This window comes from Dromiciops gliroides, chromosome 4 (genome assembly GCF_019393635.1).
Source record: "Dromiciops gliroides isolate mDroGli1 chromosome 4, mDroGli1.pri, whole genome shotgun sequence".
In the NCBI taxonomy this organism is placed as follows: Eukaryota; Metazoa; Chordata; class Mammalia; order Microbiotheria; family Microbiotheriidae; genus Dromiciops; species Dromiciops gliroides.
In genome coordinates this window covers 79,707,379-79,730,881 of record NC_057864.1, presented here as the reverse complement: position 1 = coordinate 79,730,881, position 23,503 = coordinate 79,707,379, and the positions used below count along the sequence as shown (strand labels likewise).

General features: G+C 36.9%; 1 protein-coding gene across 1 annotated transcript in view; it reads right to left on the bottom strand.

Moving 5' to 3' along the window:
* The window catches only part of HMCN1 (hemicentin 1), a 517,054-nt gene that overhangs the window by 157,829 nt on the left and 335,722 nt on the right, over nucleotides 1–23,503 (bottom strand). The window contains 5 exon segments of the mRNA XM_044003022.1: nucleotides 5,481–5,648; nucleotides 6,800–7,081; nucleotides 9,213–9,374; nucleotides 10,330–10,452; nucleotides 18,427–18,523. Of these exon segments, the coding sequence (XP_043858957.1) occupies nucleotides 5,481–5,648; nucleotides 6,800–7,081; nucleotides 9,213–9,374; nucleotides 10,330–10,452; nucleotides 18,427–18,523 (832 nt within the window).

Sequence of the window (23,503 nt, the reverse complement as noted above, 5' to 3'; positions counted from 1 at the left end):
GACCAGGATTGAAATTCTCAACCTGATTTTGACCAACTAGAAGGTAATGATGGGAATCATGAGAGCAAACGACCACTTTGTTTCTTTGTCCTTTGAAGGCGGGAAATGCTTCCAACAACGTTTCCCCACTCTGGTTCTTATATTACCATCTCGTGAGTATTTCATCTTTACTTTTCAGAGTTCTTTCACACATCTCCAACAGATTCACTCTCCCACTCACCAGAACAGCTTTTCCAAGAAAGAGAGAAGAAGGGAGGGTTTGGAATTAAAAACAATTTTCTGTTTTGGACATGTTGACTTTCAGATGTTCATAGGGCAATTCAGTAGGAGAGATCAAATGAGCAGTTTGAGATTCAGAACAAGAGTTTATGACAGAAATGAGGGTGGTTGTACATAAATCTTGAAGCTGTCTGATAGAGATGATATTTAAACCCATGGGAGCCACTAAGATCATCAAGGGAAAGTGTAGAGATAAAGGAGAAGGCAGCCTGGGAACAAGCTTTCTAATCCACTCACTCATCTCTCCTCAGACATCTCCCCATTCCCCACTTGGATGTGCTCGTTTTGGACTTCTCTGGCACTGGTTTTGAACATCTTCAAATTCTCTGCCCTGCCTTGCCCTGCTCTGGATACTTCCCTTCTCCTATGCCTATCCCCTCCTTCTTTTCAGCTTATTTTTTTTTTTGTATTATTTTCTCTTATTAGAGTGTAAGCTCTTTGAGGACCTGGACTTTCTTTTTTGTTTTTGAATCCTAAGCACTTAGCAAAGTGCATAACACACAGTCGGGGCTCACAAATAGGAGATTTGGAACGGTTGTTGATCCAATTGAGGAGATTGAGTAAAAATGGAATACTACGGAGCATGGAAAGAAGACCCAGCAGTTGAGACAGTGCCTGGCATATATTAAGGGCTTGACACATATTTGTTGGTTGGTTGAATGATTGGTAGTACAAAAAGCAGTGTCATAAAAACCCAGGAAGGTAGAACAGGAAAATGCTAACTTTTCTTCAGAAAGCTCTAGTTACTCTCCATCATTTTAAGCAGAAAATAATTATTAAAGTTTGTGTCTAAATGACATCAAAATAATGAGTTAAAAGTCATTTAATCATTTATCCAACACTCATTTGTGTCGAGTCTGAACTGTGCTAGTTGCCGTGATGATAACTGACAAAACATTATGCTCACTTCCAAAAGGCTCATTGCCTAAATTCAGGAGTTGTTTTGTTTTTGTTTTTAAAACTGACATTAGTCAAATCAGTCATTACATATAGACAGACTAAATAGGAGAAGGAAAGTATTCAGCATCAGGAAAGGCTTTAGCAATTTAATCCTACTTTGGGTGACTGGTTTTGTTCATTCATAGGATTATATACTTAGGCATGAAATGGGCCATCATTTAGTCTAGCTTCTCCATTTTACAGATGAGGAGACTGAGGCACACAACAGGTAAGCACCTACTCCATTGTCATTTACCTAACAAAAGGCAAAGCCTAGTTTCAAAGCTCAATCCCCTAACTCCAGACCCAGCACTTCTACTACACAATGCTGCTTCCCAATTTCAGTTCAGAGATATTTAACCAACCAAAACCACATGAATCATCCACACCCTACAAACTGCCACCACTTAAAGCTCCGGACCATTATTTCCTCATGTTTACAGGTCTGTCATTTAAACCAAATAGAAATTTTAAAAAAAGAGTCTGAAAGCAAGTTATATTTATGTGGAGTTATTTCACTTTGTCTAACAGTTATCTATCTTTAGTCCACTTAATAATGATGGTAAGGTTGTCACCAAATCCATTACTGTTTTCAAAATAGCTGTACTTTAAAACCCTCAGGAGGACAGATTTTTACTGAGCCAGAAGCAAACTGCAAACTGGGCAAAGGCTGAATGTCAACAAGTCATGTGCCATTCATCTGATACTCATTCATCTCTTGTGCAAGGCAAAGGTTCAGATTTTGTTACTGAACAACTCCTTTGGCAGAGCCTCAGGGTGAAATAGTTTGAATCTGTTAGCTCATGGATCTCCAGCAGCTGTTCAAGCAAAACAAAAGAAAACAAAAACCCTAGTCTTTCAAGTCAACCAAAAAACCCAAGTTCATCACTCTTCTCAGTTTCTAACTATCCCACAGGGCTCTAGTTTGGCTGTTAAGTGTTCCCACTTTTCATCAATAGGGATTTGGTTATTTGCTGTACTCTTCTTGGGAGAGGTGAAGGTCCTTGTTGCAGGGGGGGGGGGAGAAGGGGAAGAACATCTTACAGATCAGTGCATCAGCTCTTTGATGACTATAAAACACTATGTACAATGTTCTGCAACCAACACTTAGCAATTATTTTTTAAACTTCTAGTACATTCCTAAAGTCAACAGAGACTAGAAGCACTCTTAAAATGATAGAAGTGGGAGCCATGCAAGAGGAAATAGCTCCCCAAACAGAAATAACAAAGCTCTTAAAAGATTATTCATTCCAAGAATATAGTTAATACCACTGCAATATCCTTTCCCAGATCCTACAAAATATGGACATGAATCATATAACTTTAGAGCTAGAAGAGACCCTGGAGATCATCTACTCAAAATATCCTTGATCTTAGAATGTCAGAGCTGGAAGGGACCTTTGGGAATATCACACTGTGTGGGGTAGAGTGGGAGGAGCAATAGATTTACAGTGAAAGAAAGTGGGTTCAAATCTTGACTGCTGCTTGTTACCTATATGACCTTTGGGCAAGTCACTTAACTTCCATAGGTCTCAGTTTCTTCATATGTGAAATGAGGGGGTTAGATAAAATACCTTCTCCAACTCCAGTTCTTACACATAAAGAAACTGAGACCTAGAGAAGTCCATTGACTGGGTTAGTGTCTGTGAGGTTAGATTATAGCAGAGTTGGATTTAAAACCTAGTTCCCCTAAGCCCTGTTCCTAAGAGATGCTAATATCCTTGAAAGATGCTTATTCAGTCCCTGTTGGTACATGGTGATAGGTTAACAACTACATCATCAAGTCCCCGTGGATCCCTTCTCCCACTGGTAAGTTCATCCTGGAACCTCCATTTTGTGGAAAGCCCCTGACTAGCCATGCTTTGCTCTCCACTTTGCCAGGATGCTTCAGTTGTAGTAACCCTCAGCCCCCTTCTTCCATTGGTGAATTCTTTCTGGAACATCCTTTTTTTTTTTTTTGGTGAGGCAATTGGAGTTAAGTGACTTGCCCAGGGTCACACAGTTAGTACGTGTCAAGTGTCTGAGGCTGGATTTGAACTCAGGTCTTCCTGACTCCAGGGACAGTGTTCTATCCACTGCACCACCTAGCTGCCCCCGGAACATCCATTTTTAAGGAAGGACCCAGAGCATTTATGCTTTGCTCTCTGGATTTCCCAGCCCCTTTTGCTCTTCAGCTCCCCCTTCCCCCAATAGAATGTAAGCTCCTTAAAGATAGGGCCTGGCTTTCTCTTTGCTTCTGTTTGTATGCCTACTGTCTGAGGTGTAGTAAGTCCTTAATAAATGTTTGTTGATTTGACTAAATCAAATCATTTCACTTCAGAGTAACTTTGATTGTTTAAGTTCTATCTTATTTTGAAGTCAAAGTTTTAACATATGGAGAGACACAAAACAAGTTAATCCCTGTTCTACATGATATCTTTTCAAATAATTGAAGACAGCTCAAATGTTTCTCTCCCTGGTGTACAAAAATGGCAGTGGGGACCTACTGTGTCCTTGAACTACTTCCCCACCACAAAGTGGTGATTGTCACTTATACCCTCTCATCCAAGACTCTCATGGAACCAGTGCTACACATCTGCCTAAGATTTTCTTTTCTAGGAAATACAATCTCACTTCCTTTAAGTGCTGCTCAGATGACACCTTCACATCTGCCCTCCCCTGAAGGAGTTCAGGTTTGCAAGTACATCTTACTAAAATGTGGATAAAAACACTCCAGATGAACTCCATTCGGTTTAGAGTCTAGTGGACCCATCGCCCTTGTTCTGGAAACTATATTTCCATTGACAGAGCCCAAGATTGTGCTAAGGCTGATTTTTTTCATATTCAGGTCACATTCAAAATTAAACTTCCAGCCAATCAAACCGTTAAATTTTCTTTTTAAATGTTTTGATGTTCTTTTCCTTTTCTACATTATGGCTACTTTCCTGTGTTTCCCCTGTCACTTCCCAACACCCATAGGATCCCTCCGTGTATCAAATACAGCCAAGCCAAACAAATCAACAAGTTGGCCACGTCTGACAACATATGCCTTGATCCATAGCTCCAGTCCACCAAGAGGTAGGAGGCATGATTTTCACTGTTAGTCCTCTGTCTCAACTCTTGGGTTTGGTTTGTTTTTTTCACATGAGAGAACCTATTAAGGTTCTTCAGCTGCTAATCTTCTGAGCCTGCTTCACATTTATTTAGGCAGCTCGATGGTTCAATAAATAGAGTACTGGACCTAGAATCAAGAAAGTCTGAAGTTCAAAAACTCACCTTACATATTAGCTATGTGGTTCTGGGCAAGTCACTTTACCTCTCTGTCTGCCTCAGTTTCCTCATTTAAAGCGTTATATAAATACGAGCTATTATCCCCATTAAATTTTACTTTAGTAGTCTCAGGCCATATTTCCAGTTTATTGTGAAGTTTTGGGATCCTCATTTCTTTTTTATCCATTTTAGTAGCTTTCCTTCCCAGCATTCTAGCATATAAAAAGTTCAAAGGTATATCCCTGCATTTGGAGACAGGAATACCTGAATCCTAATTCCGCCTGAGGTACCTGCTGGCTGGGTAGTCCTTTTGCCCAAGGCTTCCTCATCTGTAAAGCACAGACAATAATAGCACTTTGCCAGGGAGTGGTGATACAAAGACAAAAATGAGATAGCCCCTGACCTCAGTAAAGACAGCTGGCATTTATATGGACCAAGAAAGTTTATTCCAGTGGATCCTCACAAAAGGCATGTGAGATAAGTACTATTATTGTCCCTGCGAAAGAAAGCTACTAAAATGAATGAAAAAGAAATGAGGATTCAAAAATTTCACAAGCGTCCAGGGCTGACCACAAGAACCAAACGTACACAGCCGCCACTTAATAAATGTTATAGTGTATCCCTTCAAATATCCTTAATTAGTCTGGTAACATTCCTATATAATCCAACTTCTAACATTGGGTTTTTTTGTTTGTTTTGTTTTTTGGGGGGGGGCAGTGAGGGTTGTGACTTGCTCAAAGTCACACAGCTAGTAAGTGTCAAGTGTTTGAGGCTGCATTTGAACTCAGGTCCCCTTGACTCCACTGCACCACCTAGCTGCCCCCTAACATTTGGTTCTTGTGGTAAGCCCTGGATCAAAATCCAAAATACTGAATGATGAGGCTTTCATGGAGGAGACTTTGTGCCTGGCCGAGGCCACAACCTGCCGTACCACCCAAATTTCTGGTTTCTTTATGGAGGAGTCCAATGTCCATAGTGGCATCTGAAAGCAATGTTAGCTATTTTCCTAATACCTGAGAGAATTCTCATGGAACTGCTTAGGGTGATGGGCCATCCATCCTTAAGCCAGGTTATTGAGGGTAGAGGAATTCCTGATGCTTCACAAGTCAATGTAACAGGATTCTTCTCCACCACACTTATGTTTTCAGGTACCTCCTGGTCTCCTACAATGCTTGGAGGGACTGTAACACAAAAGCGAGTAAATCAATAGAAAACAAACACTTAAAGGGAATTTTAAAATTTTAGTCACATATCTAGTTAGCGTAAAGCAGTTAAAAAATCCACTAATTTGAAACAAAGCCCCAAAGTGAACCTATTAAATGAAATTTTTTCTCTTTTGGTATACAAAAAAATGGCAGGAAGTATGGGCCCCCTGTGCCTCTTAACTACCTCCCCTTTTCCAAAGTGGTAATTGCTCAGTCACTCATACACGCTTGCCTACATTCTTATGTAACCAGTGGTAGGCATCTTCCAGACTATTAACTGTGGTTAATAGTCCAGTCTGTGACCATGGAATAAGATTAAAATTCTAAGATTAAATTCACTAGAATTAAGGAAGGCAAGTAGGCCAGATAATTTTTAAAGCTCAGCAAAACACTGCTTATTTTTTCTCCATTGTTTTTACTTCTGTAGGTCCTTCTGGATTCTAATGACTATTAAGTCTTTGGCCCCCTAATAGTGAATAGTAGAGAAAGGTTTTGTGTATTTCTTCCCTGGCATCATGATACTGGTGTTATAGTTCTTAAAATCGATACTCTTCCCATGACGTTTAAATATATATTGCATATGAGGCATATTTGTGCATACACACTTCTATCTATTTCAGTGAACATTTTTTATTCATTATCTAGCATACAACCCCCTTTAGCTGCTTTAAAGAAAATCTGTGTATAGTTAAAGGGGTTAAAAAGATTAAAGGGGTTTACAAGAGGAAAAATCATCAAGGTTGGAGGCATTAAAGCTTATTCTAGCTTGGGTAAGTATGTTTATCCATTCTAGGTCCTTCTCTTTGGGAAGAATTAGTTCTAAATAGTCTGAGGCAAACATAATTTTATTATTTCATTTTTTCCTGATTAATTTCCTAAAAGATATATCATTTTTCTTGATCTCAGCAAAAATAAAGAAAGAAATAAGAGCTAAATGGGGCTAGGATAGAAAGTAATAGAGTACATCTAGTATTCATGAAGAATTGCAGGACTGACTGTACCAAGCGTGGCGTTTCAGAGGATAGAAAGCAAGACATGTATCTAACCCTCAGTATACGGGGCATTGAACTGAAAAAAATGGTATAGTCAAAATTGTCTATTTAATTTCCTTTGTCCTTTTTACTCACCATGAACACTCAAGTCATATTTTTTATCAGTCATTCCTGCTACATTCACTGCCACACACACATAACGGCCAGTGTCTGACACATGGATGTTTTTCAGTTGAAGGAGGTGTCCCTCATTGAGAATCTCTATTCCCCTCCCAGTAAGCAAGGGGCGGCCGTCTTTCATCCAGGTTACTGATGGCTTGGGAATACCCTGTACTACACATTCCAAAGTGACAGTCTTTCCTCGGGTCACAGTGACTTCTGCAGGATGATTACTGTTGCTTGATATGGTTGGACGAGCTAGAGAAGCAGAAAGACAAAGATTTTGTAAAATTCAGCTCTGGGCTTCCAGGATTACACAGGTATTTTCAGAAAAGCAAGAACCGAATGAACGAGGTCACCTCTGTGAAAGGAGAGAGTGAAAGAAACTCCGAGAACTGTAAGAAGTAGTGATGAGAACCTGATAGAGAAAACTCTCCATTAATCCATAGAAGATACAATAATTTTGACAAAATATAAAGAAGGACGGTGTTGAAGAAATCTTTCTTAAAGGGCCTGAAAAATGAGCTTCCTAATATATTTGATTTAAAATTTTCCTAGTATTGTTTTTTTTCTACTAATAGTGATTTGGCTCAGACAAGCTTCAATTTGAAGCACATAACCTTTGCACACTTACATATAGATATTGTAATGATACTTCCTGATCTAAATTCAATAGAGTTGGAAATTTAAGCTTAGGAAATTGGAAATAAATACAATAGAATTTGTGACCTGAAAATTACCTTAGAGAACAGATCTTATCCAACCCCTCCATTTGGAAGATAGGGACACTGAGGCCCCTAGACATGGAATGACTTTCCCAAGTTTAGTAAAAGACCTCCTTAAAAAACCATCAAAACTTATTTATACTATTAAGCTTCTTATATGTACCATGGTATTAGATACAAAGTTGTTTCACTATTTCAAGATTCCTGTACAGAGGATTTATAAAGCATTTTTGGCATCTTCTTCTATGAAAAATCTGTGAAACCAAAAGGTAGACTTTTATTTTATTTTATTATTATTATTATTTTTTGTGGGGCAATGAGGGTTAAGTGACTTGCCCAGGGTCAAACAGCTAGTAAGTGTAAAGTGTCTGAGGCCAGATTTGAACTCAGGTCCTCCTGAATCCAGGGCTGTTGCTTTATCCACTGTGCCATGTAGCTTCCACAAAAGGTAGATTTTAAACAAAATTTTAAGATATAATGCCTTAACCTTTAACATACTTCAATACTTTCAAGGACCTTTGGGTCAGGGGTTCTTAACCTTTCCTGTATCATGGGACCTTTTGGCCATCTGGGAAAGCTAAACAAAAAAGAAGTAGAGTGGATTACAAAGGAAACCAATAATATTAAAATAGTTATTATAATATTTTTTAAAAGTTCCCCTGGTTAAGAAGCTTTGCTTTTGACATCATTTTTTCTCTTCAAGAAAAAATTAAACAAAAGTGTATCTTGTTTTAAGGCCACTATTTTCTCAGTGATAATAAGGAGTAGAATATGGATATAAAATATAGAATACTTATAACCTCTGGAGAATCAAAACTGTTACCTATAAAACAATGGAGAGAAGGTTGATGGGAGCAATTAGGTTAAGACATTTGCCAATGATGACTTAGTGCACTTGAGAAGTGGCTTAAAAATATTGCCCAGGCAATAGAGTTGGAAAAAGAGATGGGCCAGTCCTTAAAGGGGGGTCATGAAACAAGAAGTCTCCCTCAGCTTTAAGAAAAAACAAAAACTTGACCCCACCAATCAGATTAGCTATTATATCAATCCTCCCTTCCTCAGTTAAACTCCAAAATTATTGACACTAAGTCCCTCCATTTCCACTCTCTTCTAATTTTTTTTTTTTTTGCAGGGCAGTGAGGGTTAAGTGACTTGCCCAGGATCACACAGCTAGTGTCAAGTGTCTGAGGTCAGATTTGAACTCAGGTACTCCTGAATCCAGGGCCGGTGCTCTGTCCACTGTGCCACCTAGCTACCCTCTTCTAATTTTTAAAAATCTGGCTTCTGACCTCATCATTCAACTGAAGCTGCTTTTTCTAAAGTTACCAACAATCTAATGGCCTACATCTAAATATAGATCTAAATCCAATGGCTTTTTTCTCATCTAATTCTTGATATCTCTGCAGTGACTGCGGACCACATGACTGAAAAACTTTTCATTATTTTAGATTTTTTTCTACATGACACCAAATATTTGGATGTTTCCAAATATCCAAGGATTGTACAAATAGATTATTTGATAGTTGATTTGATTTTTCACTTTTCTACCAAATAGTTGGGTTGTGAAACAGCTTTGGAGATTTGACTGAGTCCTAACAATAGCATAAAGAATAAAAGATAGTGATAAAGAAAAAGGAAAGTAAGTAAAATTCTGGCTGACTTACTGTAAACTTGCAAATTATATTTTTTCTCTGCATTCCCAGCAACATTTGATGCAATACATGTGTATAATCCTGCATCAGATCTTTCAGCAATTGAAATCTGCAGCTGTCTGCCTCCAGATAACATCCTGACTCTCCCTGTGGAATCAGTCAGCATTGGAGACCCTGAAAAGAACAGCCCATTTCAGAATTTGTACACACCACTCTGCCAGGTGTCATGTGATAGCTTCTTCGTTCAGATAACCATGAGGCAATGCACCCGTCAAAAAGATGAATATTTAGCAACTTCCCTCTCTCTGCCAAGTGCATGGAATATATACAATTCTATCCCTGAGAGGAAGATATTCTTGTTTGTCATGTTATCTGTAAATCTCCTTTTGCAAAAATTCAACTTTGAAAGTGACAGAAAACAAAAAATGAAATTCAACCTGAGAAAAGTTAAAGACAGAAAAGCAAGAGTTAAAATAATTGGTCAGGTGGAAGGACATGCATTTATAGTCCTGCTGCTGAGAAGGCTGAGACTCTGCTTGGAGTTCTGAGTCTACAGGGCTAAAGCCAATCAGGTGTCTGCATGGAAATCCCTTAGATGAGGGCCACCCGCCTACTAAAGGAAGCATGCACTTTTCAGACTACAAAAAGAAGGCAGGTTAAAGTTTCCTTTCTGATTAGTATTGTTATTTTGGCCTGTAAATGGTGAGATAGACTCAGCTTCTAAAAAAAAGAAAGAAAAGAAGAAGCAGTTGATAATTTAACTAGTTTAAAACCAGGTGCTAAGACAAAACTTGAACCAGGTACTATCAAGTGATGTCCAGAACCCTAATAAAAATTATAGTTTAAGAAACATATTTTACACCGGATATTCCTAGATATATTTTAAACAAGAAAAATGAGTGTTAAAATGGTGGATTTTCATTGCATTCTAAGAATGAAGAATTCATCTAGTCCAGCCATCTCATCTGGCAGATGAGAACAATGAATGTTTAAGGCTATTCCATGTTATATAAATACAAAATCAAAAAAACCACTAGAATAAAACATTTTGATAGCAAAAAAAAATTGAGAAAATGTTTCTCTTTTTTTAATTACATGTTTTCCAAGGACAGGAAGAGACTTTTCTTACCTTTCTTTTTCCAAATGAGGCTTGGTGGTGGAATGCCACTGGACTCACATATCAAACTAATGAGGCTGCCTTCAATGACGGTCAGTTGAGTAAGTTCATCTGAACCATGAATATTAGGTGGTACTGAAAAATAGAGGAAATGTTTCAATAACAGTATTTTTTTTAACCTATTTAGATACCTTTGCCTCAAGTGTCTTCAGGTTTTTGTGGCTGAGGAGATGAATCTGAGAGGTTAATTTTGTGATTTTTTTGAATGCTATGTTGATATTTAAACTTGATCTATGAGCCAATAAAAGACACCCCGCTTAAACAGATTAGATCCAACTCTGAGGAATTGGCCATGCTAAACATTTCTGAAGATATATATCATCGTTAGTTAAGGTCCTCTCAAGTCACTCAGTTCCCCAAGGGAGACTAGATTTGACATCTAAAAGATGTATTTAATCAACTTACTGGAACCTACTTTGACATAATGAAAAAAAATACTGAGTCTGGAGTCAGAAGATGTGGGTTCTAAACCTGGCCATGGTTAGCTGATGTTTATATAACATTTTAAGGTTTGCAAAGTACTATATGTATATGTGTATATACACAAACATAAAATTATGTATTATACATAAAACAATGCTACATATATAAAATATAATTCTATGTCATGTATGTGCATGCATAATATATAACATGCATATTATGGCATAATATAAACACATATAGCACTTGGTAAATCATAAAGCTCTAACTATATAATGCTATTTTATGTATATGGTAGATTATTTGATTTAATTCTCATAACAACTCTGAGAGGTAGGGGTAATTGCCATTTTACAAATGAGGAAAAAGGGATTCAGAAAGCTTAAATTACTCACTCAAAGGCCCACAGCTAAGAATTTCCTGAGGCAGGATTTAAAGCCAGGTCTTTATGACTCTAGCCTAGAATTTTATCCATTCTGCTTCACCAGGCATCTAGAGTATCACACTAGGCATGCTGCCTAGGACATGTGACTTCATCTTCAAAATGAGAATGGAATACATATATTACCTACCTTGTAAGTTTGTTAAAAGGAAAGCTCTTTTTAATGAATAAAGGGTAGCAATAGGGTCTTAGAGAGCTCCCTTATGATTGTCTTGCCGAGGCTCACATATCCAATCACTGTCAGATGTGAGACTTGAGCCCAAGTGTTCCTGGCTTCAAGGCCAGTTCTCAATCCAATAAATACAACATGCTGCCTCTCAGAAATAAAAAGGCCTATAAAATATAAACTATTACAACTTAAAGCTTTTATCTCACGTCTTCGGGACTAGGATTACCATGGCATACATGGGAAAGAATGGAAATGGCAAAGGTGACTTGAACAGAATATTTCTGCGATTTGGAAGAGGTGGATAAAATGGTGACCTATATGGTATGTTATTTCAGGAGTGTGCTTAAAAGTCAAACCCTCTACCTGCCACAATCACTAAAATCTTAACTTATTCTTTTGGCTAAGGCAAGTTGAAAGATGTTCATGTGTGACTGTTAACTAGGACATTATCCCATTAATCATCTATTTATGTATTATCATGAATGTCTGTCAAATCAGAATCAATATCAACTATAAATGACTTAGTTCTACAATCCCCCAAGACAATTCCAAAAGACTCATGATGGAAAATGCTAGCCACATGCAAAGAAAGAACTGATGGACTTTGAATGCATATTGAAGCATACTGTTTTTCACTTTATTTTTTCATATTTTTTTCCTTTTGGTCTGTTTCTTCTTTCACAACATGTCTAATATGTAAGTGTTTTTATATGACTGCACATGTAAAACCTATATAAAATTGCTTACCATTTTAGGAAGGGGGAGGAGAGGGGATAAGAGAGGGAGAAAAATTTGGAACTCAAATTTTTAAAAAAGTCAGTGTTAAAAATTATCTTTACATGTAATCAGAAAAAATCAAATATTATTATTTTTTTTTTAGTGAGGCAATTGGGGTTAAGTGACTTGCCCAGGGTCACACAGCTAGTAAGTGTTAAGTGTCTGAGGCCGGATTTGAACTCAGGTACTCCTGACTCCAGGGCTGGTGCTTTATCCACTGCGCCACCTAGCCACCCCTCAAATATTATTTTTAAACACTAAGAATCAATCACCCAGCAGGACCTTGAATAAAGGAAGTACATTTTGAATTCAGGGAGGGAAGTCAGAAAGCAATATGAGGAAAGCAGCATCATATAATCATAGATTTAGGGCTGAAATGAACCTTAAAAGTATCTGGACCAATTCCCTAGAGAAAGGAGTAAACTCGAGTTTTAAATCCAAGTTTTAAAATTTCAAGTCTAGCATTCCTTCAAATGTATGTGGAAAGAAATGAAATGAAATGACAGTAGTGGAAGTTGATGAATAGACAAGGTACCTAGGGAAAACACCCAAATAGGACAACTCAGCCTACAGATGATCTTTCTGGCCAGCATTAATATTTACTTTAGTAACATCCAGAAGTCTTTATGCTCACTGGGCTCTTAAAACCAGGGTATTTTCTGTTCCCTATACTCTTCCAACATTAGCTAAGTGTTTTGATGTTTTGAGAGGAATAATAGACTTTAAGTTGATGTGATCATTTATCCTTCTTAAGGAAGTTTACCAGACACTTTACTAAGGGTAAGAAAATTTCTACAAAGCAAAGTATTTTATCAATGTTCTAGGGTGAAGAAGAGGGGAAAAGATGATCACTACGCTGAGTTTTTACAGATTTCTTTTTGTATTTCTCTGTGCCCTGAATGTTGGTGGCAATGTTGGTATCATGGAAAGAGAGGCTCTCTCAGAGTCAGATGACTTGAGTTTACGTCCTAACGTGGCAGTTGCTTGCACAGGAGATAGAGCCTAGGGCCAGAGTCAGGAAGACCTGAGTTCAAATCCAGATTTAGGCACTTACTAGCTGTGTAACCTTGGGCAAGTCACTTATAACCCACTTTTTGCCTCAGTATTTTCAACTATAAAAGAGGAATAACAGCAACTACCTTGTAGAGCTGTGAGGATCAGATAATATTTGTAAAGCACTTAGCACAGAGACTGACAGCAGGCACTATAAAATGCTTATTACCTTCCCTTCCCTTTCCTTCCCTACTTCTAACTCTGAAGTTATGTGGTTTTTAAGAAGTTATTTCTACTCTCTGAGCCTGTTTCCTTATCTGCAAAACAGGGATAACAGTATCTTGGACTATAGTACATCATAAATTTGATGTGAGACTTTTGAGAGTCCTTAATGCCCTATAAAACATGAGCTGTTGTCCTTGCTGTTGTTGTTACAGTTTCATGATTATTAGAAGCAGTCTGAAAATAACAACCAAGGGTTGGAGTTGGAATCAGGATGATGAGGATTAAAGATCTGCCTCTGCTACTTATTAGCTTTGTTACCATGGTAAAATCAATTAACATCTGTGCCAATTCCATAAAGCTTAAAAATAGCCATCAATGATTCAATGTCAACTTTGTAGGTGCTTTCTCTCTGTTGGTGTGCCCTAGGGATCTCTGTTTCTTCCTGGGCTCTCTAACATTTTTGTCAATGACTGGGATCAAGTCATAGAAGGGACACTCATCATGTTTGCTGCTGACACAAAAGCGGGGGTATTTGCTAACAAACTATGACAGAGACAGTAAAAAAAATCTTGAGAGGCTAGAATGTTGGGCTGAATCCAATAAGATGAAATTCAATCAGAATTAATGTCACAAATCTATTTGTGTTCAACAAATGCAGCCTTAGAAATAGAGGCTGGTTATGAGTTTGTCTGAAAAGATCTGGGAGCTCTGGTAGACTAACAGCTCAATAGGAGTCAGCAGTGTGGTGTTTGGGCAAAAAGTGACTGTTATTTTGTGCTGCATTAAAAAAGGCAGAGAGTTTCCAAGAATAAGGAGCTAATCGTTCCCCTGTACACTTTCCTGGTGAGGTCACAGTTGAAATAGTGTTTTCAGTGCTGGGCACCAGAACTAATAAAGACATGAAAAAGTTGGAGTGCATCCACAGAAGAGCAAGCAGGATAATAAAGGGCCCGGAGATCATGACATATGAAGATTAGCTAAAAACAATGAAAAAACATAAAAAATTCATAACCTCATGAACTGAGACTAACAGTATGGAAATAACAATGATGCACCAGTGACATGTAGGATTAATGAACATTTTTAGAGAGATATATCTTTATAATGTTCAAGTGCATATAATGGACCTTATTAAGTTAAGTTAACAAAGATTTGGCAGATAAAGGTCTTCAGAGATCTACTCCCTGATGATGATGATGATAAATTCCTGAATGTTACCAGAAATGAGAGTAATAATGTGATAAATATTCTCCATTGGTGGTATTTAGGCAATGGAAGAGTATATCTCATTATTGAGGCAAAGTAAGAAAAACAGCCTAAAAGACTGTTTCCTTTGTTAATTCTTAGTATCCCGGGATTTTTCTGAGTTATCACAGTCACTGGTGCAGTGGATAGAGCACCAGGCCTAGCGTCAGGAAGACCTGAATTAAAATCGGGCTTTAGACACTAGCTGTGTGACCCTGGGCCAGTCACTTAACTCTGTTTGCCTCAGTTTCCTCATCTGTAAAATGAGCGGAAGAAGGAAATGGCAAACCACTCTAGTATCTCTTCCAAGAAAATCCCAAATCAGGGCACAAAAAGTTAGAAACAGCTGAACAACAATATAGTCACTGGAGAACAAGAGACACCTATACATAGTAAAGATGTAGATGCAGCTAATTTTACTAGATGAATTATAATTTTAATTAAAGTAATCGATCCTTTATGACATAATCTACTGTTTCAGAAAGGTCTATAATTGCATTTGATCATCCTATGCTAATACAGTCCAAGTCTTCTATGGAAGTGACCACCCAACATGTTGGGGGACATTCCTCCAGGTCTCTTGGCATTGCATGGATTTTTTTTTTTTTTTTTTGCTGGGCAATTGGTGTTAAGTGACTTGCCCAGGGTCACATAGCTAGTAAGTGTCAAGCGTCTGAGGCCGGATTTGAACTCGGGTCCTCCTGAATCCAGGGCCAGTGCTTTATCCACTGCACCACCTAGCTGCCCCCATTGCATGGATTTTAAAGAATACATGAGAGGGGCAGCTAGGTGGCGCAGTGGATAGAGCACTGGCCCTGGAGTCAGGAGGACCTGAGTTCAAATCCAGCCTCAGACACTTAACACTTACTAGCTGTGTGACTCTGGGCAAGTCACTTAACCTCAATTGCCTCGCTAAAAAAAAAAAAAAAGAAAAAAAGAATACATGAGATACCCATTTGTTACCAATCATTCTTTCTATGTGACCAGTTCCTATTTTTCAAGCATTCATTTTTCTGATTACATCTTTTTTTTTCTCTTTTTCTCACATAATTCCTGGCCATTGTTGGAGCCTAATCACACTACCATGTATCTCTCTATTGCCATTTGGGTGATTCTCAGCTTCCCTTATTTAGGACACTGTAGTATTATTCCATGATTCTCAGACATACAACATTGCCCATGTCACCTCTTGCTCGATAAATTCCAGTGATTCCATATTAGTTCAAGGATCAAATACAAACTCCTGTTTGACATTTAAAGCTTTTTTGCTAACTGGCCCCCTTCTCCTTTCCTCTCCAAGGAGCAATACAATGTCAGATGGAAGCACTCAGCTGGATTTACAGCTCAAAAATGTGGCCAGTCCCTATTCTGGTATCAGAGTGTGAACAGGGAATATAATTTTAAGGTGGAAGCCACAAATTGCTTTTACAGAAAACTTTTGTTTTTCCAGTCAATATGAAGAAATATGAAGCTAAGTATGACAAAAATAGCTTTCCTCTTAACCGAAAAATGATATTAGAATGTTCTTTACATTAACCTGAAACATATAAGCAAACAATCAGGCTTATAAGCAAATGTTTCCCTCATTTTGTCTCTGGAATACATTTTGAAGTATGTTAGAATATAATATGAAAAATTTTATAACTTACTTTGTGGCTATTTAAAAAGAAAAAACCCCACAATTTACCTACTCTTGGAATAAAAGCTGAAATATTGGTTCTCTGTGGTAAATCAGAAAGAACAAAATTGGCAATATCTCACGTCCTGGAAGAGATCTCATCTAGATGGATACTCAAGGGTGTTTTCCTGTTCCCTCTCTGACTCACCATGAAGAAAAGTAACATTGACATAACCTGAAGAACTAAGTCCATTAATATAACCAAGTCCATTAATATAAACTTAGAATAAATTACCTGATATTTAAACCTATAAAACATTAACTACTAGCCTGATATTTTCTTCCCCTCTATTTCAGTAACTTCTTAACCAAAAGTGATTCTTTAAAATATATGAAGACAAAAGAAAGAAATGTACTAAGTTTTTCACTGCACTTCTATCTTCTTGTAGAAAAATGAATCTCTATTATAAAGCATTTATTTTAAAGAAATTTTGTCCACTTTTTTGAAGTAGAAATATGTTGACCTAATGAGGTGGTATTGGTAAGAACTTTGGCCCTTGCAATGGGAATAGGCCTTCCAGTGAGAATGTTTTGAACTTTAAGGACACTGATAAATAATGATACTTCTATACTTGCTAAGGTTATGATTGTGTTCATGTCACTTAAACTCTCTGCACCTGTCAAGTTCAGGAATGGGCCTATACCTGCAGTCCTTGCTACTGAGGCAGCTGAGGCTGGAAGATCTCTGGAATTCTGAAGTGCCATAAGCTAAGCCAATTAGGTAGCCACACTATGTTTGACATTAATATGGCTGCCTATGGAGGGGTGAAGTGGCCTGGGTCAGAAATGGAGTAGAGATCCTGTGTCAATCAGAGTAGATGCTGGTTCATGAGTAATCCTTGTACTTCTGGCCTGAGTGGGAGATAGGGAGACCCAGTTTTTAAAACAAAACAAAACAAAACTCTGAACCTCAGCGTTCTCTTTTTAAAATGAAAAAGGAACCTGTAGCATCTCTTTCATCAAGTTGTGAGTCAAATATAATCAGGTTTAAAAAAGGGTTTACAAACCTTAAAGTGCTATCTTGTTTTTATCACTAATTATTAAAAGGTACTTATTATCTTTTTTATTGGGCAAAAATAGGGACACTCCTGAGACAAGTCATTCTGTGATTATTATTTTATATTTAAAGATCCGTGAATTATTGCATAAGTAGATAATATCACTACAATTTGTAACTGAATAAAAGAGCCAAATTGCAAGCTCATCTCTTAATAGAATCCTGATAGCATCCCTGGCTTTTCTGAAGTAGCAGACAGAACTACAGAAATCATATATATCCTGTTCTCATGGGATTTAATTCTCTTTTGCTAGGTCTCTGAATTTTAAAATCTCTTGATTTTATATGTTATGAAAATTGTGATTATTTGTCATGGCAACATCTATTAAAACATTGTTCTTGGGTTTTTATGGATCAATGTTGTGAAAAGGATTATGGGTTCCAGTCTCAGACACTTGACACTTGGCTAGCTGTGTGACCCTGGGCAAGTCACTTAACCCCCATTGCCCCTAAAAAAAAAAAGAAAAAAAAAGGATTATGGGCAACTCTCTGAGTTCCTGTTATTGGCTGAGCTTTCCAGGATACTTTGAGGTCTGTATTTACAATATGGGGAGACTTGTTGTCCTTCAGTTTACAAAAGATAGTGAGCCAAAGATATACTTTAAGCCACCAGGTCATGTTATATTAGGTATTTAGTAAGTAAGAACTAGCCTTTTATAATCTGCTGAGATATGCTGCACAATTTTGAGTGTTTCTTTGAATAATCTACATTGATCATTAAGTCTGGGGTCCTTAAGGACAATCATAATTTTCAGTGACAACAGCCTTGTCCTAAATTGCCATCAATAATGCAATTGTTGTATTACAATAGCTACTCTTTAAAAAATCATAGCTTATCTTTAAATAATTATCTGACATACTTTTAGTACATTTTAGTCATCACCTTAAAGCAATGATTATGTATTTGTATTTGAAGGTGCAGATAAATAAAATTAGGCAGCCCTTGTTTTCTGCCTTTTAGAAATTCACAGAAAAGAATAAACTTATAAATAGCCGAACTTGTCTTTTGCTTTTCTTGGACCAGTACAGATCACCCTTACCCCAAATGTTGACATTGTAATTCTTCTCAGTTTTCCCAGCAATATTTGTTGCTTCACAAGTGTACCGTCCAGTGTCTTGAACCTGTGCTCCTTCGATCTGAAAAGGAAATTATGACCTAATTAGTTAATTAAAAATGAAAATGTTTGAGATTTTCATATCTAATCTAAGATTGTTTTATTTTAATCTGGTTTGTCAAACACTTCAAAAATATCGAACAACACTTTTTCTCAGAGTACATGCTAAAGCCAATTTATATAGTCATGGATTCCGTTGGTGCTTGAAGAACTAAAAATTTCCTAAATAAGTTAGATATTTGATATAACTAATATGTGCTTTTATCGATAAAGTTCAGGAAACTCTGATGGTGAATGGGGGAAAAAGTAAAGTATGGAAAGTAAGGTTGTACTCTGAAAGGCCACAGACTGAATTTATTTATTTTTTGTTTGTTTTAGTGAGGCAATTGGGGTTAAGTGACTTGCCCAGGGTCACACAGCTAGTAAGTGTTAAGTGTCTGAGGTCAGATTTGAACTCAGGTACTCCTGACTCCAGGGCCGGTGCTCTATCTACTGCGCCACCTAGCTGCCCCCACAGACTGAATTTAGAGGAGGAAACATTTAGGAGAACTTGAGAATGAACAAAAGAAAGCTATCCCAATCTAAAGGAGGGCAAAATTTGAAAGAAGACTCTCTTTAAAGTAAGAAAAAGAATTATTAAATGATAGGATCCAAAGGAGGACTCAAGGTAAAGATGATAGCCAGGTAAGTTAGAAGAGGTAAGTAAAACAAATGAAATGAAAGATCAGTGGGAAAAAAGAAAGGATCTAGGATGTGGATGTAAATTTGCTGAGACAAAGAAATGGAAATGGAGCCATCAGGTTTTTAAGAGGTAATACTGGCCATAAATTTCTTATGGAGTATTTAGTAGCAAGGGGTGTATGAATATATACAAGTAGTTAAAAATATACTTGATTAAGTATCATAAGGTAAAGCCAAAAATCAGAACAAGGAAGCATAGTAGAGAGCATTTGGGTGAAAATCAATTGAAGGAGAAACAAAAGTAATTTTGTAATTGGGCTATATGACAGACCACCTGGCCAGAATAAAAGGAATGTGGGAAACAGATCAAAAACCTGTCATGATATAGAAGCGATAGGGGACTTCAGTTATCCAGGCATCTGGAGCCAATAAATTCTTGAATATTCTTACTAGCAATTTCATTCTTCAAAGAGTGAGAAACCAATCAAAGTACATTCAATTTTGTACTCTATTCCAATTCTCAATTATAATCTATTAATCAGCCAGCATTTTTACTGTGAAAGGTGGCGAGAATCAAATGAAACAGTCCCTGATGTCAAAGAGCTTACATTCTAAGAGACAAGATGTACTCTAGTCATGTACATACAAATATATATATATATATATATATATATATATATATATATATATATATATATTTATGAAATAAAGGAAAAGGGAGACACATCAGAAGGTGAGAATAGGAAAGTCTATGTATAGAATAGGATATTTGAGTTGCAATTTGAAGAAAATTAGCAGTGCTAGGAGGCAAGACAATTTTCTAGGCATGGGAGTCAGCATGTACAGAAACTGGAGATGGTGTGTTGTATGTGAAGAATAGTCAAAAATTAGTTTGGCTGTGGAGGCAGCTAGGTGGTACAGTGGATAAAGCACTGGCCTTGGATTCAAGAGGACTTGAGTTTGAATCTGACCTCAAACACTTTACACTTACTAGCTGTGTGATCTTGGGGAAGTCACTTAACCCTCATTGCCCGCCCCAAATGAGCTTGGCTGGACCAAAGAGTAGTACAAGTACAAGGAGTAGTAAAGTATCATATAGCTGGAAGAGTAGATTGGTGCTAGGTTGTAAAAGGAATTAAATGACAAACTGATGAATTAAGATTTTAGTGCACTACTAGAGTTTATTGAGCATGGAAATGACATGGTTGGACTTTAGAAATATCACTTTGGCAGCTGTGTGGAGCATGGATTGGAGAGGGGAGAGAGAGGCAAGGTATACCAGTTAGAAGGCTTTTAATATATTTCAGATGAGTGGTGCTGAAGACCTGAACTAGGGTGGTAACCATGGCAAAGAGAGAAGGGAGGGATGAAGATGACACTGTAGAGGTAGAACCACGTATTCTGCAACTGATTAAGTACATGCAGTGAGGAAGAGTAAGGATGAGAAAAAAATTCTGAGGTTTTGAACAGGGTGTCTAAAAGCATGATGGAGGCTTTAATAGAAATGGGGAAATTTGAGGCAGGGGTAGATTTTCCAGGGAAGAAGATAATGAGTTCTGCTTTGCATATGTTTGCAGATGTCTATAGGATATTGAGTTGGAAATATATAGTAGCATTTGGTGCTAAGGTACTCAAGCTCAGGAGGAAGACTGTTTTTATAGATCTGGGAGGCATCTGTACAAAGTTTATTGAAATCAGAAATGAAATGGGAAGCACTAAGAATTAGAGTTTTTAGACCTGTAAATTTCAGTTGTTGGTACTCTAAATGGGAAATCTTTGTCTAGCCATGAACAAGTTTTCATAAAGTGAGAGGAATTGAATCATGCTGATATTGACATTATCTCCATGGGAGATGAGGAGATCACTGAGTGAAATATGGAGTAAAGAGGGTCCAACAAAAAGACTTGGGGTACACCTAGGAAATGGTTACTGGTGTGGAAAATATGGGAACTGAAAAAAGTGACCTCTTTCTCAAAGAGTTTGGAATAGAGGAAGAAAAGAAAAGCCAGGCATACTGTGACGAATACAGCCTAGATTCTGGAGGTCTGATTTCAAAGCATTCAGAAGTACAAATATCTTTCAGACTAAAATGCTACAGGGAAGCAAGGGCAAGAGGGTTAGAAAATGTTTAAGAAGGAAATCCTGAATATACAAAGGGAAAATGGAGTAAAAAAAAGGAAGGATATAAAAAGACCAATATAGATTTATCAGGAACTCGGCATCAAACATATATTTTTTAAAGACTGCTTCTTCCTATCTCACTCAGGCTAGAAGTACAGGGACCACTCGTTAGCTCAATCCCACTTCTTATGGGCATCGGAGTTCTGATCTCCTCCATATTTAACCTGGACTGTTTTGCCCTTCCTTAGGAAACTTCATGTTCCCCTGCTCCTTAAGGATAACCACATTAATGCGGAATGTAAACACATGATTGGCATAGCCCACTGTAGCTTATAACTCCTGAGCTCAAGAGATCCACCAGTCTCAGCTTCTGATATTACTGGCATGTATCACCACATCTGAAGGAATTTAGATTTGGAAAAAATATGTAGAGATACAAGGGCAAAGTAATAGAGGATGACAGAGTGTGGAAAAGTTTTATTACAATAGTTTCAGGAGTGATAAAGCTCAAAATGGGATGTTTCATGAAGAAAGCAAATGACAACAGAAAAAAGTTCTTCATTCTCTGCAACAGACATGGTACTTAAGTTGCAACTATTTTCTTCTTTATTTTAAATTTTATTGAACATCTTTTGTTTTTACATCACCCTCATTATTGCTCCATCCAGAGGCCAAAATTGTTTGAAGAAATAAAAAAGAGAAAAACAAAGTAGTTCATCAAAAGCCAACAAGAGTCTTCCATCTCTGTAAAGAAGGGAGGGAAGTGTATTTTCTCATCATTTTTTTTCAAGGTCATCACAATTATAGATTTCTGTTTCAGTTTTTGTTGTTCTTTCTACTTACATTTCTGTAGTTATTGTATGTAGTTTTCCTGATTCTCCTTATTTTACTTTGTATCAGTTGCATCAGTCTTCCTATACTTCTCTGTATTCTTCATATTCACCATTTCTTATGGCATGCTAAGCTATTCTTATGGTGGTCTTTATAGTAATTATGAACAGGGTTAGGTGGAATGATCAAAATTCCCATTAAATTGTGTTTCCTGCCTCATCGCTAAAAGAAATGTATGACCCCTCTTTCCATTGAAACCTAAATTCTTTGTGGTTTCTGCCTTTCTTTATAGTGATAGTGTCAGTATCAGTATGGTTTCATTCCTCTCATTCTGTAGCAACTTGTTAGTTGCTAGACAAAGATTTCCTATTTAGGGTATTAGTAGTTACATTAATATTTATAGGTCTAAAATCATTGTGATTCTTAGTATTCTCTGATCTATACTTCATCATTACTTCAGATGGGAAAGAGTATTACTCATGACAGAGCTATTTTCTAGTTTTCTTTGTTTTGTTTGTTACCATGGCCATGAGTTAACATGAAGGAATTCATTATTGTGGCCTTGAACTGCAGATGCACTTGGGCACCATAATCATACTTGATGACTTTAGAGCTTGGTAGAATCTGCCAGAATTTGCTTGTAATATATTGGCACAGCTTTGAGCATGGTTACCTTCACACTTGAGTGAGGCAGACAATATACATACATATGTATATGGAAACATATTTCAAATGTATTTTAAAATATAAAAATATATGCATAAATATAGAGAATAAAGAGCCAACATGTTTACATGTTTACATGTTTACATGTTTACTCACTCACTTATTGTGTCCTTAAAGTAAAACACAGAATTATAAGATCTTAAAACAGATTTCATTGATTTGATTTTAAAAAAAACTATTGGTTTCTCAATTATATTCATTCACAAAACTATTAAATAGGAATGATTTTTTAATAGAATTTTATTTTCCAAAACTTATGAAGATTGCAGCCCATCTGCAGAGAAAGAACTGATAGTATCTGAAAACAGATGGAAACACATTTTTAATTTTTTTCTTTTCCTCTTTGACAATTCCTTAATCTGAAGTTTTTTTTTTTACTGTTTTCTCTCACAACTAGCTAATATGGGAATTTTTCATGAGGAATGATTTTTAAAATTTTATTTCCATAGCTATAAGTTTATTTTCTAATTCTAAATATTTTGAATTTAAATGTCCATAAATATCCCCATACAAAACTGTGCTGGTCTTGTGCTTTTCTTTGAGAACACATTTTCACAAATGATAGAAAGTAAAGCTACTTAACTTTTGGCATATTTATCTTTTGTTTACTCAACTAGATTGTCAGCTCTTTGAAAGTAGAAAC